General features: G+C 40.1%; 2 protein-coding genes across 6 annotated transcripts in view; one reads left to right on the forward strand and one right to left on the reverse strand.

Annotated features, from left to right (window-relative positions):
* WWC2 (WW and C2 domain containing 2) overlaps positions 1 to 15,153 on the reverse strand; it is a 101,612-nt gene extending 86,459 nt beyond the window's left edge. Inside the window, exon 1 of one of the 4 annotated variants that reach the window (XM_061474493.1) lies at positions 14,746 to 15,146. In XM_061474493.1, coding sequence (XP_061330477.1) covers positions 14,746 to 14,876 — 131 coding nt within the window. In that variant the 5' untranslated portion in view covers positions 14,877 to 15,146. Of the gene's footprint in view, positions 1 to 14,745 lie in introns of all 4 variants that reach the window. The other 3 variants (XM_061474484.1, XM_061474526.1, XM_061474516.1) reach the window with 3 other exon arrangements.
* The window catches only part of DCTD (dCMP deaminase), a 61,459-nt gene continuing 59,655 nt past the window's right edge, over positions 14,748 to 16,551 (forward strand). The window contains exons 1-2 of one of the 2 annotated variants that reach the window (XM_061474565.1): positions 14,748 to 14,839; positions 15,911 to 16,086. The gene's annotated coding sequence lies outside the window, so the exon portion shown is untranslated. The remainder of the gene's footprint in view (positions 14,840 to 15,910; positions 16,087 to 16,551) is intronic. The other variant, XM_061474555.1, reaches the window with a different exon arrangement.

Genomic DNA, 16,551 nt, shown 5'->3' on the forward strand with positions numbered 1-16,551 from the left:
TCAGCCGGGAACTGAGAAGGTAAAAATCCTCAGCTCAGGTAAAAACCTGAGAGGAATTTATGGAGATTACAGATAGTCTTTGATTGGTTAAATATTTCTAGGGATCTGCACACCTCTCAAGGCTATCTAGAGGACAACTACATTTCACAGGAATTTCTACAGCATTGGTTCTTTCCATTCATCTGTCCACTTTTTTCCCCCCAGAGGTTTTTCAAAATGTGTATTTTCAAAACAAACTTAGATTTTCCTCCTGCCTTGGGTTACGGCAGTTCAGGAAACAGGCCTGGGATGTCAGGTACCTCTTCCGCCTCATTCACTCAGGGAAGACGGCTTTTCAATAGCACGGAGTCATTCTGAGCCAGGAAAGGGGCTGGAATCTGATTCTTTCACATTCCAGACCAGTACACCAACTAACAAGCAATAAAATCTTCCCAGTTTTTTACACTCCCAAAAGGGCCTCTGCCAAAAATTTTTCAACAAAGCAGAAGAATGGAACACTTTATACAGATTTACCAAAACTGCAACTTCTGGAAAAAAGCTGTTTATTCAAATATTTCAACCAACTTCAACTGTCACTTTGTCTTACGATATTCATTTTCTCTTTTTTCTTCTGCCCGTCTTGTTAGTGACAGTTCAATGAAACACCCACCTGTGGAAAAACATGGAACACACTACTACTAAACTGATATTTTCAGTAAAGTATTAAAGCTGTGTTACTTTTTTATACCACTCTTATGGATGTCACTTGGAGCCTTCCTAATAACAAATGTATCTCTTGTAAATTAAACAGTTGAGTCCATCAACAGCTATTAGTATAATAGTTATTCATTACATAATTTACAACTTCTAGTGGAAGAAAAATGCAAAATAAACAGCTACATAATTTTTAGAAGCATCTCTGTATATCTTAGCTTGAAATGGCACACTTGTTTTTTAAGCAAGAAAAAAAATAAGATTGAATTACTATGCTTCCCAAAATTGCGAGAAACTAAAAACAAACCATGCAGTACAAAGACGATTAGAAAATGCTAGGATCATCAAGAACCCCATGTAATTTAAAGGCATCTTCAAGATAGCCCCCAATCAAACCAAATATGCAGCCAGCAGGCCAATTCTTTCAAGTATTCATCCACAGGTAGTAATTTAAAAAACAATCACAGTGGTGAATAACAGCTGTTATGAAGTACAGCAAGGTGCCATTCAGGAGAGTTGTTTTCAATCATCCATCTCTGAAAGTGCCTTCTGGAACAAACTTTAAAATGTTGTCCCTTCCAAAGTCACATCCAATGGAACAGAAAAAAATCATCACTAGATGCTTCTAGCTTTAGATCATTTTATAGACACTATTGAACTGGACAGTGATTGAGTTACTGTCAATATACTGCAAAACACCATGAGTAACCTCCCACTACCCTCATGATTCCCATTCCAGTACAGCACATTTTAGTCTCCTTGTCCTGCAGCTAATTGATCATAATCCAATTTTTTCCATTAAAGGCATAGGTGTTTGGGATTAAGGACTTCATGTCAGGGTGTAGTAACGAGTTCTTTCCTTATATTTAAACAGATTACATCAACATATTACTTCCCTGAAACTAGTCTTTTTCCAAAATATAATGCTTAGTTAATTTGGTGATTTAACCCTGATGAAGCCCCGTTTACCCACATATGCCTGGTAAGTAATGAAGGAAAGGCCAGTTATAAAATCTTGAAATATTTGCATTTAGTAATAGCAGGCCAGTCTTCCACAGAAAACATTTTTTTCCTTAAATAAATAAAATGCACATAATAACGTACGTGAGAAGGAACCTCTGCAGGCTTTCTAGTCCAATATCCCGCCCAATGCAAGACAGCTCTGAAATCAAACCAGGTTATTCCAAGTCATGCCCACAACCACCCAGGGAAACCTGCTCTAGTGCTTGCCTAAAAATCCCAGTCTATGCCGACATTTTTTTATTTTTGGTTCAGTAAATCACTGCAATTCCATTTTCAGTGATAGAGGTTGTATATTAGCCCCTCAGTTTCAACACAATGAACAGTATAAATTCTACCTATGGTTTCTACTTAAAAAAAAAAAAAAAAAAATCATCAGTTGCCTATTGTCACTTTCCCATACTTCAATATCTGCACAGAAGACCAAAGTCAGTCTTCATTCGGTATGCATTCTGTACCTAATTCATCCTTACTCTACACCACCCAGAGACTGTGCTTTCACAAGATGAGGTCTTTAGTACCAAAGCTAGTTTAATAAAGATGATCCATCTTTTCAAAATAAATAATGATAAAATTTAAAAGAAGGGAGCTACATTCACTTTTCACCTATGCAGCAGTACTACAAGCTTTTAATATTTTGGTATTATCTTTAACAGGATTTTTTTTCATCTTTACTCTTGCTTCTTTTAAGCCTTTTTACTCTGGTTTGCAGCTCAGTTGTACAAACAGCTGTGTAGTTCAACCAAAGGCTGTAATCAAAGTATCCCATCAGAACATCACCATCATCAAGGTTATAAGAAATCTTTCATGATATCTGAATGTTAACTGTGTTCATCATCAGTGCAACATCATCTTTAAACATCACAACACGTCTTAAACAGATGTGTACTAGCTACACCTAAGGAAAAAGATGGCATTCAGATAAAGTTCTAATACTGACCATTTTAAAAACCCTTTCAAATAATATATTACAAAATAGCTATTTATGACAGCTTATTCCCAAAAGATCTGCTAGAAACCTACTACCTCAATGAGCATGACAGTACTGCCACAAGGAGGGCCCTCTGATAAGTACTGTCACTCCTCAACACCAGACAACTGCAGTGAGTGTTTCACAAGACTTTCAGACATCTGGCTGAAGCCATTTAACTATATAGTACGTCTGCCAAATTTAGAATCTATACTCTTTATGCATTTTTAAAATACTAGCCACATTAGGCACTACACCTCTGACCAGAAAGAAGATACTGTACAACTTTTTGGCAAAACCTGGCTGACAGAAGAAGGTCGTGAAATATCAAGTATTGGAGGTTCTAAAGATTTTTAAATACAAACCCCTTAACTGTCCTACATTTGTCCTCAAAGCTTATTTTCTTGCCAAAATCTTGCCTGGAAAAATAAAGTTTTGATTGCTTCCATGTATGCTGAGCAAATGGGACAGCCAGGTCCTGACTGCAAACCAGCAACCTGCCACAGCATGGAAGTTCATGGCTCATTTTGATCATTGTACACCATGCTAGCAAGTGAGGCAGAACAACTAGACAAGCAAACAAGAAAATAAGCAAGAACCAAAAAGCCTAATCCATATCACCCTAATAATTTGTTTTGCTATAAACCACTACCCCACTAGACTATAGTCTCATTAATTCACCTAAAAACAGCAGTGTAACCAATTAACAATTCCATAGCAAACCTCAAGCTTTACTTCACTAAAGCCTTTCTCTCAAAGAGCAGATATAAAAAGAGAGCCTAGGGATTATAAATAACAGAGGAAAAACAGAAAAGAGCACGCAAGTTCAGAAACTTGAACAAATAATCTGTTTACAGTGTAAATTCCTGTGTATAAAGACTTACTCTAGTAGTAAACCACTGACCATGCTAGCCTGACTAAAAGGCTTATGGTGTTTGTGTGCTTTGCTGCATCCCATAATTTCTCTAGTCATTTGAATGCTATTTCAGGAATGTTCTGGAGAGGTCTCAGATGATTATTCACATCCATAGCATTCTACTATTCACCAGAATGATCGTAAATGTTTTAACAGTTCATTTCAGGCATTGCAATACTCACAACATGACCGAAAGATATCTTTACTTCTTGTCAGATTACTGTCTTGAGTTGCTTCCTCTTACATACAAACATTTACCACTCAATGCTTCAGCAAAATATATTTTAAATATTTAATATTTCCATTCAAAATTATCCTTTTTTATACTGTAACCCAACTAAAGCCTCAGCCTGCCACCTCAGCAAAACAAAGCTGGCAACTGCAAAAGAATGTGTGAAATATGAAAAACTTTGGCAAATCTTCTACTGTCCAGGAACATTAAGATACTGAAATGAAGAAAAAAAGACCTCAATTTCTGGGGCTTTTCTACAGGTGTACATTCTAATCCAGTAAATCAAAAGGAATGCTGTTATTTACTTCAGAAGGGTGAAATTCAAGTCAGATCCTCAGAGATTACATCAATCTGAGCAGTATCTTGTTTTCTCTATTACACTCCAGCTCCATGGACATCCCAGTTTTGGTTCTGGCAGTTTGTCACTGCTCATTCTGGAATTTAGTACTGAAAAGTTTTGTGCCTTAAACTCATACTGTAGCTTATTTTCCAAATCTCTCCAAGAGAAGTCCATAGCACTTCAAACTAGAATTGCTCACCACTGTTCAATTCCACCAAAACTAAAAAGAAGGCGTTAAGTGCAAGTCTTTGCACTTCACATTAAAAGCCTCAAGCAACACAAATGCAATATACCATTTAGGTCCAATCCTGCAGACAAGAATACTGGAAATGTGATCAAAATCAAGGCAATGCCTCAGAAAAACCACAATTACACATAAAGGTCATTATTATATATTGCAAGGTCATACTTCAAAATTTATCACAAATTACAAGATGGCATAATGTGTTAAGATAGCATTGACAGAATGAGCTGAAAAGAACTTTATTTTTGGCAAGATGTGAATATACGTTGTATAGGTCTTGGGAATATGGGAGTCAAAAGGAAAGTAGGCTTAGGTACAACTGGGAATATATCCCAAGCGCACACAAAAAGCACAATTAAATCCCATACAGTCCTTATGGCAGAACCACAATCTAAATTCCATCGAAGTTTTAAGAAACTAAGAAGTAATATGTTTGTGTGTTTCTACCCAGATATCACTTCTGAAGAAAATAAGCTACTAAGCTTCCAAACTTCTGAAAGCTAGTGAGTTTCACACAGGATGCTTGCTGTGTCTCTTTAAAAATAACAAACAATTTAAATTGTATTATTCGGTGCTGTACCAAGAAACTATGTATACAAAGATACCTCACAAATGGGTATTCACAGTGTAACTCAAGATAACCAAAATGTTTCAAGATTTAAACCAAACCCCAATTAACAACACACATTTGACAAGAGAAGTACACTTGAGTGTTGGATGATACACAGAACAGAAATGTCACTTAGCTCACAAGGAAACTTTGTATCACATTAACTTTAGACAAAAATACCAAAGATTAAATATAGGTTAAAGTACCTTTATAAACAACAGTAGCCTCAGACTATTTCACAAAGTCCATTACATGTCCCACTTTTCCCACAGCCCTCCCAAAAGCAAGATAAAAACAACATTCAAATGTACCCTGCCTAGTTCAGCTCCCAGCTACCCCAGCCTTCCTGAACTATAAACCTTTCTCCATCAGAGCTGCTCTCCACTGAATCCTTGTGGAATGGAAGCCAACCAGCACCCCCTGGTTGGGCTTTGCAGTGGTCAGGCTACAATGAGGACAGCAGCTTGCACCTCGATGTCCTACAATAACCAGAATGGCTCATGAACATGAATCAAATAACAGGGTGGGACTACGATCATTTACTAATAAAAGCACTTTAAAAATCTAGTTCATAAATCTGAATTACATATTTTTCTCTGATGCCCAGTAACTGTTTATTAATCAAAAAGTTCCGCAGGGGGTTTATTTCTAAGAAGAATTAAGAATTTTCATAGAGACATTTCATTAACACCAGTGAAGAGGCCGAAACTTGTAAGTCTACATAAATATTTTTAGCATAATCAAGGAAATCTGAATTAAGAATGAAGGGACTACGCTTTGAATAAAAGTATTCTTTCTCAATCAGATCATCAGGCCACGAGACAGGCATATCTGGACTAGACTACAGTTTAACAATTGACGGTATTAAACAAAGGAAAAAACCCACCCTACTGTTTCCTCATCAAGAACAAATAAATGCCTTTCCCTGACAATTTTCTGCAGTCCATCACAGACAACGAGCAAGGTTAAAATGCCCACTTTTTCAGTTGAAGGGGGCTATACCTTCTCTTCTGGAAGTATTAAAAAAACAGGTAGCAAATCACACCAATGACCAGAAGTGTCCCAGAGATTGACAAGCAGAAGCAATCAGAACTGTTTCTCCACAGTATGATCCCAATAAAAATGCTGCCATGCAGCTATACGACAGAGGACACCTGTGCTTTGGTCAAATCCTGTTACTTGACAAGATGTTACTAAGACATATGCCACACTAAGATCATGCGTTGGGCATACTTACTGCCATATGGCACGATGTGCTCATACACAATCTGCAGAATATCAAAAATTCATCTGCCTCATGATAAAAATACCCGCACCTTTGTCAGACATTCCCAGCTCTATAGGGGAAGTAAGCTCTTAAGAGCAACGGGGCAGGCATTGAATCACAGTAAGAATTCTTCACAGGTCAGATCTGTAGGCAGTAAGATATGCTTATCTGGACAAGACTCCAGTTTAGCACTTAAATGTACTTTAAAAAGAAACAACAGGCTTGTAAAGTACTGTTCCTTCATTAACAACACAAGAAAGCTGCCAATAGTGTGCTAGCACAATTTAGTTAAAATACAGACTCTTCTAGATCTTTTTCTCCAAAAGTAAAAAAAGTTTGGTATTTCTAGACACTTAAAGCCTGACTGTTAGAATAAACAGGATATTATGGAAGGCATCCCAGTATGGTTGTCCTTTTTGTTTTTCAAATAAAGATCGAAGTTTGAGTTAATGAACTGAGAAAAAGTATAAACATACCAAAGCTGGTTCAACATACAGTATTGTATAGCACAAAGCAAGAGTATGCAGAAATTTGAATTTGCTGTCCTAAAACAATACGTCTTTACATACCCAAACAAACAAGTACTTCAAACACAGTATGTATCAGGGTTGATGAGATAAAATTGCCTTTCTTCAAGTACTAACAGTATCCAAGTTCAAAGGATAGCATCTAATCTTGTTCTATGAGACGCAAATGATTGTTTCAGTTGACAGAATATATTCATACACTGACAGTCTGTAGACCAGAAGTCCTAACCAACAACAAAAAAAAAACAAACAACAAACCCCTAAACAAAACAAATGAGCCTTAAATAGAAGTACAAACAAGGGGGGTGGGGGGGTGGAGTGAAGGGGAAAGCTAGAAATCTCTCCCCCGAGAAGCAGTTTCATTAACCTTTTAAAAATGAGGGCCAGAGATTGACTTAATAGCGCAGGAACTTCACCATCACTAACGGTTTTGCAAATAAAGTCGCTGTGAAGAGCAGTAGTATTCAGCAACACTCAAAATGTGCTACTTAAAAAGACCCAAACCCTACATACACAAAGCAAAACTCTACTAAATACTAAATCAACACAAAATGGAAAACATAACTACTGTATCACTCCCTCTTTCAGCCACTAACAGCTTCTTTCAAATGAAGGACAAGTGTTTGTCCATACAGATGACTCTCTCAAATACATGAAGACAAATGGTTCCAGCTTGCTTCACACAATAAAATATTCAAAGTATTGAATTATGCCATCATTCTGGTGAGACACTTTGCAGCAGAGTCTAAACTGTGTTTTAGAAACAGTTAAGGAAAAAAAGCTGCACCAAAGTCAAGGAATTTCTGATCTACTTTCATAGATGGCAGAAATTAGCTACTCATAAGCATATTGTCAACAGCAGCACATTACCGGAAAACAGGATCTAATTCTGCAACTGTGCAATGATAAAATTTCTCTGGAACAAGAGCTTCACAGTAACAAACATTTTAAAAGTCAGTAAAATGTCTGTAACACCATAAAGGTTTCCTGCTGACAGAAAACATGTTTAGCATCAAGATGGCTGGAACAGCTGTACCGCTGGTTCACTGCAATGCAAAGGTGAACAAAAAGACACACGCAAGAAAATAATGGAGAAAGCCAACAAAAGAAATGAACATCTAGCATGCCAGTTCCACGGTAGCTAGGATTGAGCTGCATCTTGATTTCTACACCATCACTCTCCCTTTTGCTCCCACCTCTGGACTTGCCTCCTGCCTCACACCAGCACTAGCATCCACTCAGTGAGACAAGCAGATTCTGATGGAGAACAACCCTAAAAACAACTTAGCCAAATCACCCCCTGGGTTCAGTTTACTATTTGGTGGCAGAGAGGCACAGGTAAACAGAACCATGACAGTCAAGACCCAGTAGCTGTGTTACCCCTCTGCAAAACTTTTCCACTTTCTTGCAGGTTGCTGTAGGTGCTGAATTCACACTACCCAGAATAACAGTTGTGGAATCTTGGCATTGTTTCTATTTGTGCCTTTCTGAAAAGGTGTCACCATGGAAATATTACTGTATATTTATCCATTTTCAATCTTTTCCACTACTTCCATGAGTATTCTTCTAGTTTATAGTCATCTGTGTGATATAAAAATTTGAACTCTCAAATACCTGTAATATTTTTCTAGGCTACAAATTAAAAAGCAGCAAGAAAACCAAACCGAAACCTATTTCACAAATTCAACTTGTCTCTAGATGTTACAAATATTAGTAAGTGGAAGTAGAGAAATTCTCTTATTCTAATAACACTAATAACATTCAAATCACAACATTATAAGAGATGAACACAGTTATTTAACTGGAGAAAAAGAAGAATTACTAATGTAATCTGTACAGATCTCTGAAGTTATAAATAACTTGTCCTATTTGATCTATATGTTGACCCTTACCTGTAAAAATTATAACTTTGTTCATAGCCATTGCTTCAAAGTAAAGAAAGTTCCCTTCTCTGAAAATATACGATAGTTCTGAAGTATTCCTTCATTTAACCATACTATGGTAGGACAACATTTCTAGCAAACAGCTTGGCTTCATTCATTTGAGAAAAGGTCTATTTTCTTTCATGTGTAAAACTTCTTATGAAGGCTTATGTTATGCATGACAACTACAATAATACTACCTTGTAAGTCAAGATAGGTTTTAGCCAAAGAAGCTCCAGTAGACAAGTACTACAGACATAGGCCTGAATAAATTACAGTCTAGATCACTAGCTCCACTTTATATACCATGTCACAGTCCTTGGCTTTAACCAGTTGTACATACTTTGCACACATAAGCAAATACTTTCTAGCATTTCCTGACTTAACTTCACATGGTCTGAGATGAAAGACACAGTGCAGTCCTATCACTCCCAGAAAAATAAAGAAGTGTTATCTCAGTTATCATAGCCATTTTCACTAATGCTAAAATCAACAACACATAGCCCTAAGCCAATGACAGACTGGTTAAAAATCCCGTCACTATGTATTTTAACATCAATCTATTTTACACGATCACTATGTATTTTAACACTGTCTGATGCTATCACAGCTATATTAGCACTGTAATATTAGCATTCTACTTTACACTGGATAAACAAATGGTGTCAGAAGTTCAGACACAGCTAGTTTCTCATTGCAAGTTCAGTACTTGCATCACGGGTTTTATTTTGAATAAATATACATCAATTAAGTAAAAGCAGTTCCCAACCTGTCACTGAAGCCAGAATGAGATACCAGACAGTTTCACAGGGAATATGCACATTCCTGAGCAGACAAGGAGATGGGAACAAATTATGTGGAATTCGGATAAAAAATAGGAAATGATACCACAGGATGAAATAAGGCAGGAAAAGATATTTGGAGGGAGTGGGGGAGGGGAAATCATTGTCCTATCTCCCTACAGGATTATTTCAAGTTACACACCTTGGAGTGGCATCAAGTGATCCTCCTCTGACTTTCCAAAATAGTTAGGTGACGATTCCTTATTAGGGTTAGAATTTCACAAGGTATGTTGAGGCAATCAGTTAGCAGATTCAAGCCACCAAAAATATAAAAGCCCCACTCCCTCCTCAGCTATCAGCAAACAACGGAGATGCAAGGGACAACAGAAGAGGTATGAGAAAAGGAAACTTTCAGTGATGGTTTACCATTAAATTAATTCTTAGCAAGCAGCAGCCTAAAGAAGGGATTTATCAGGTAGTTGCTCTAGTTGTACCTTAAATCGGCTATGGTAAGATTTGCACTTAAAACAAAATTAAGATCCATCCTTTTCAAAATATAAGGCCTAACATGTCAATTTATCATCATTCTTCTTCAAAGGACAGACTAACCATACTCCTGTGTCTTGCTTCATTCCCTCCATCCAGCAGAAGTTTAAACATTTCAGAATTTTTTCCTATTTTAGCTGCAATCACCACTTTCACACAAAACTGTACTTGCCTCAGACACCAGACACTTCAGATAGTAAAAGTTATAGTACTCATCTATCACAACACAGCTTACTTTCATGAAAAAAAGAAAAAAGAAAGAGATCCAAATGTGTTTTCCAGTCTCTGATGACCTCCCATCATGCTATTTCCTTTTCTGCTTGCCTCTTATTTACTACCTTTAACGTTTACCAGAACAGTATCTTATGTGCCTCCTGTTTGTTCGAGTCTCCACTGTGACTGGAGGTTCTACCATGCACCCCTGAGCTAGTGTAATGCCCAGGAAAGAGGCATGATGAAAGTCCCCCGCTCAAGTAACTTCAACCTCAGTTATCTTCCCTCCTCACAGCCTCTGCTGTTCACGGGACAAGAGAAACCAAGTTCCAGCAAAAATGGAAAGAACAAAGTGCCCTTCTTTTCTAAGGGAAAAGTACAATGCAAGGTTTAATTGCTGAAACCTAACAAACATTCTAATTCAGAGAAATCTTGCAGAAGTTACATAATTCTGAGATAAAAATTGTAGTATTTTCACTTCTCCCAACAAATGAAAACAGCAAAGGAAACTGCATTCCCTCTCCACACTGCCACAAAGACTCTCACAACCTCTTAACTTGTGAAGCTCTCTAGTTTCTGCACATCTGATGTTTCTCAAGCACCTTCTCAGTTATATTGTTAGCAAGTACTCTAGAAACATTCTAGTAAAAGTACACTACGAACTATTTCAAATGTACAAATATATTTTGAACATATTTTTCTCCTCATGAGAAGTGAAAAGCGGCAGAAGGATAGTTTTGTTTTCATAGCAGCTCACTCCTTACCACTCCTACAGGAGTGCCAAGAAACATTAAATAAAGATCACTTGCAGCTTCAGAATTTGAGATGTGGAACTCATTTTAGGCAAGCTATAGAAACAAAAGATACCTGGTTTGAGTCAGTGGTGATTAACAGTGGAGCATGGACAATTTACTATTTAGAAAGCAAGATATGAGAAGTCCTGCATTCCTGGTGACAAAGCCTAAATGTCATCCAACTGCTGAAGATATGAGGATACTGACATTTCTATCTCCTATTCCATTTCTCCTTGGTGCTCCACACCAAGAAATAAAATGAACAGAGGCCTACTTATGTGTTGAGTAACTGAAAAAGAAAAAAAACAAAACAAACCAAACTCAGCCTTCCTTTTCACATTTCTGCCTCTACCCCAAGCCCTCTTAAATGTCTATCAAGAAGAAAACCCAAAACACATCAACACCCTACTGTAACTCAGTATCGCAGGAACTTGAGAGAGTTCCAAGGGGACTTCAAAGAAGTATGAATTCCCCGAACCCTTTCTCACCTTTTCATCTGGCTCATCCTCTTCAGTGTCTCTATAACTTTGTTAAGCAGTAGCAGAATATAATTTATATTTTGGGCTATTACTCTTCTTACAATAAATCAGTTTCAGAAGTACTGTCAAGATCAGCAAGTTCTCAGTTTGCCATATCTTGGAGGAGTCATAAACAAAGAAATAACACCTATATATAGCAAGTGAAAATGTTACAACCACCCCACATATCTTGCCTTTATGTTTCTCTTTCTCACACTTGGCATCTTAAAAAGCACCCTCTCTTTTGTGCCACCAGTCTTCAAAACAAATCAACACAGTACCCTAAGTGTTTGGAGAGAAAAATCATTATTGAATAGTGAGAAACATTAAAAACCCCTGTGGTTCCACAACACTCCTAAAACACAACAAGCCACACGTCACTCTTGCCCTTACAACTGTGAGATTCTCTACTGTCAATAGGATTACTCAGATAAATGAAGCGGGCAAATCTGAAAACTGAGCCCCAGGCTTGAAGCTGATGTGAGGTTTTTTTCACAGCTGTACCCAAGGCTATCATTACATTACAGACCTTCACCAGATAAGCAGTAACAAATACATGTACTATGAGAAAACTAAAAAGAGAAAAAGCATCACTATAGTTAAAAAAACAACCAAACAAAACAAAAACAGCATAGACTTTTCCAAGAAGCTTTGAAATTTGGCATTTTCAACTGTCAGCTTATTTCTAGACATTAATATTTTAAACCAGTAACAAATAAGTTCCTAATTGTGCTTAAATACTGCTGGCAACCCACAGACATATGGCTGTTTCTCACAGCACTAGTCTTCAGTATTTGTACGTAATCAGCTAGGGTTTGCAGTGTAACAATAGCATAAGGAATACTGCCCATACAAATTTACCTATTCTATACTTGCTTTACCAATGACAGATTTTATAAGCCCATGTACTCTAATATTCCACAAGTACATTAGGAAAAAATTATGACATCCATCAATTAAAATAGTTGAAAAAAAAAAAAGTCCTGAAATTATTATCCAACAAAAGAATGTGCTTTCAGTATTTCTGTAGAATCCATTATGTTCATTTTGATGATTTAAGTAAGTTTTAAAAACATCATGAATCCAGATTTTATTGTATTGACAAACTTGGAAAATCACTTTTCAGTTTTTCTGACAGCAAGCCCTAACTGCATACTGTATGGTTTCTGAACATACATTCTCTAAATTCCTACAAGATACAATGGAATCTAGAGCAAAGTCATCCCAGGACTTTCATGTATTTCTTACTCACTTTTCCAAACCAGGTCACCGATATAAATATACTGTAAATATGGATATTGTAAATACAAATACTGTAAGCTACACATAAAATGGGCCTGTCAGCCTCTCTTCTGTGCAGGTAACTCAGCTTCACAGTCAAGCTATGTACACTAAAGCATGGATTCTCCTAGGCACCTAGGGCAAAATCCCTCTGTTTGTCTTGCATGACTGACACAGGTTAACAATTATTTCAAACACGACTCTTTCTGAAAAAGGTCTTTACTTCCTTAGTTCTCTTACACATTATTTAAAGTCTGGGGGCTTGATTTCTCTTTCACCTTTAATCAAGATATTAATGAAATAATATTTATCCTATAGGATGGCAAACATGCAAGTGTTACTCAGCTGTCTATTCTGTTAATTAGTGAAAACTCAAATTTTACCACCAAATGTGCATAGTGTTGAACTTTTTGAAGACTATAAAATGCGTAGAAACAAGATTTTAAATTAGTGAAATTTTGAGGTGATATAATGAATATTATACCATCTTGTATTCTGCTTTGCAAACACATTAAAAGTCTAAAACTAAACAAAACTTCAAATCTGCTATATCTAGAGACAGTAAACAGAAATTATTGTTTAGTTTAAAAAACCCAACAAAACTCAATCACCTGAGAAAGCCAGGTGTAATAAATAAGTGTCCTGTACACTTTATCACCTCATTAATATTTATAAGTTGTTTAACATGTTTTCAAGTATGAAAGAATTTACGTATTAAGTTTGCCATTACTGGAATTTGCTGTTAGAGCAACTAGGACAGAGAAGTAGGCCCAACACAGCGTATGATAGTTGTCAAAACCTTCCTTCTAACTTACAGCCAGCAAGCTTCATTGCAGCTACCTTTTCTAATTTCACCAGAGAAATATAAACCAAGGCCTTCATTTATAATTCAGTGCAGCTTGTTCCATAAATTTATAATGCCTATAAAAGTTTTTGAAAGTTAGACCGCACTGTTTTGAATAGCAACGTTGCATTTCATAACACACACAAATTTTTGGGGTGCAATTACTCTTCAGGACCACTTTGGGCAAAACAGACGTTTTACGGTAGGTATGCTTGGCATCTATCATCCAGCTTTTAAAACAGCCACTGAAGCCTACCCTAATAGCCAGGATCACTGCCCAGCGGTAAGACCTGCCGTGGAGACTCCTGGGCGAGCAGCCTTTGAGCCGGTACCACACCTCGCCCACCGACGCACTTTTCAAAGGAGATTTGCCGATTTACAGCGTTCAGACCTGCAAAGGGCAGCAAACACCCCAGGCTGCGGCTGGCGGGGGGATGAGAGGGTTTGGGCTTGCTGAGGCCTAGCGAGCACACGAGGCCTCCCGCAGCACTAGCTCCTTCTCCGCCAGCAGCACACACCTCTCCGGACGGCCGGGACAGGACGGCCACAGGGCAGGCGGGCCCCGTGGCGGGGGGGGGGGGGGGGGCACCGGGGAGGGACAGGCGTCCGGGATGCTCCGCCGGCCAGGAGGGAGGCGGCCCCGCTCCTCGACGCCCGGGGGAGAGGGATGGCGAAGAGCCAGTGCCTCGGGTTTGGGATGGACTAGCAAACTTCAGTACCTGTCGGGAACACCACAAACCCAGCGACCCCCGTCGCCTCCGGCAAGAGTTCTACGGGTGTCCGTCCCCCCCACAAACAACTTACACAGCGGTCTTAACAACAGGCTGTACTGATGCCGACGGGAAGAGGGCCACGGCTGCATGCAGGGACTTCTGCTCGCCCCCCGTCCCGACAGGGGAACCCTCCGGCGAACCCCACACTCCCCAACCCGTCCCGCCGCGGCAGAGCTGCCTCAACGGGGAGGGCCCTGGCAGCGCTGCGCTGAGCCCGTTCCGGGCCTCACCACGTCCCTGCCCGCGGACCCACCTGTCCCGGGGGTCGATCCAGCTGGTCTGCTTAGTGTTGTGGTCGATGTAGAAGACTTTGCCGTCGTAATCCCTCGCCTCCTCCCAGCCATCGGGTAAGGGGAGCTGCCCATTCCCAGCTTTCCTAGGCATGGTCGGGCGGCGGGGCTAGCTGCTCCATAGGGACAGAAAGAAAGACGGGAAGCGGGAAAAGCCCCCACCCGAGCCGGGTGGACGGGGAAGGGGCCGGGAGTCTGCGGGGCACGCAGCGGGCCGCTCGCGGAAGCCCAGGAAAGCCCTCCTCCGCGGCCGGGTCTCAGTCCACCATGCCGGGGCTGCCGCCTTGCCCGCGCCGAGGCAGCCCGGGTCAGGGTTGCCGGCGGAGCACAGCTGCCGTCTGGGCGCTGGGAGCCCGGCTGAGCCCCAGGCGGCTGCGGCCGCCGCTCATTAGCATGAGATTAGCATCCATCTCATCTGCATGCACATTCCTCCCGCCGCATTCCTCAGGGTTAACCCTGCCGGCGCTGCCCGCCGCCGCGCTGGACAGGCCCCAGTCGTGGCTTCGGGCCGAAAAGCGTCCCGCGGGCGAGCGCGTAGGGGAGACCGGAGGACAACGGGCAGGGGAAGGGGGGAGAGGTGGCAGAGGGTGCCCTTCTGCTTCCAAACAAGCTGTGCCCGTGGCGCGCAGGAGCTGATGCGGCTTGGGGATAGGAGGCGAACACCTGAGGGGGCAGCCTCCGACGGCCCGCGCCCTCAGCTTAAGCAGCCTGCTGGGAAAGCGGCGCGGAAGGGCTGGGGTGAAGGAAGGAGCGACCCGGGGTGAGAGCTGCTGGCCGGCCCCCCGGCCAGCCCTTTGTCTGCGGACCTGCTGCTGTGATCCGCATCAGGTGGTGCAGGCGGCTTGGGCTGCGGGGAAGGTGCCCTGGAAAAAGGCAGTTTGCCACTGCCTGCCTGCCTTCAGTCGAGGAGGTATCGAGAGTCCTTTCCCTTCCCTTCAGGTCCCACTCACCTCGCTTCACATCCTCATCAGCTGTCGCTACGCTCCAGTAAGGCTGGAAAGTACCTAAAAGGACCCTGACATTTGAAATAGCAGAATTCAAAATTTATATAAAAAGACATTTTTTTTTTTTTTAACTCTGGAAGCAAGTAAACTTACAGATTTTATTTAATTATTTACTTTTTAACAGACGCACCAGCGGTGAACGTGCATACATCATTTGTGGCCTGAACTGTTCTGGCCTAAAAAGCAGGTAGCTAAGTCGCATGAGATACAGGAACGAGGAGTGAATTACTGGGCGTTTATCTCATCTTTGCTACAAGAGAAGCTACTCCAGGTTGGTTACCATGGTTTAGCTGATAGAAGGTAATTTAATGAGTTCTATTAATTTGCATGTGTATCTGATTTCCAAGATTTGGCACCAGAAGTAGAGCACCTATGAGGGAATATGACTTTGGTTTAGTGCCTAGGAATCTGAGGTAACCCAAATTTTAGTCCCTATTTATTTCTTTTCACTTAAAGTTACTGGTTTAAAGTAACAAAATCTTCCTGGGAGAGGAAGCCTGGGACCCAGAGCTGTTATTTTTCTTTATTTATTTATTTTAATCTGTTTATCTACTCCATTCTAGCTGTCTTTAGCATTCAGCTCAGAGTTACTTTTCTTAGACAATTTACCCTTATTACTAGACTTGTTTAATGCACAGCAAGTTTTTGTATTGCCCATATTTGACAGGCATTGTAGTGAGTAATTTACAGGTGTCTAAGTCCCTCTGTTGGATCTGCTCCTAAATAGAAAAAATTGCCAGCAAGATATGATTTTAATTCAGTTAT

This window comes from Pezoporus flaviventris, unplaced genomic scaffold (genome assembly GCF_033815535.1).
Source record: "Pezoporus flaviventris isolate CSIRO_AGI_PZ_B2104156 unplaced genomic scaffold, CSIRO_AGI_Pfla_v1 ptg000002l, whole genome shotgun sequence".
Lineage (NCBI taxonomy): Eukaryota > Metazoa > Chordata > Aves > Psittaciformes > Psittacidae > Pezoporus > Pezoporus flaviventris.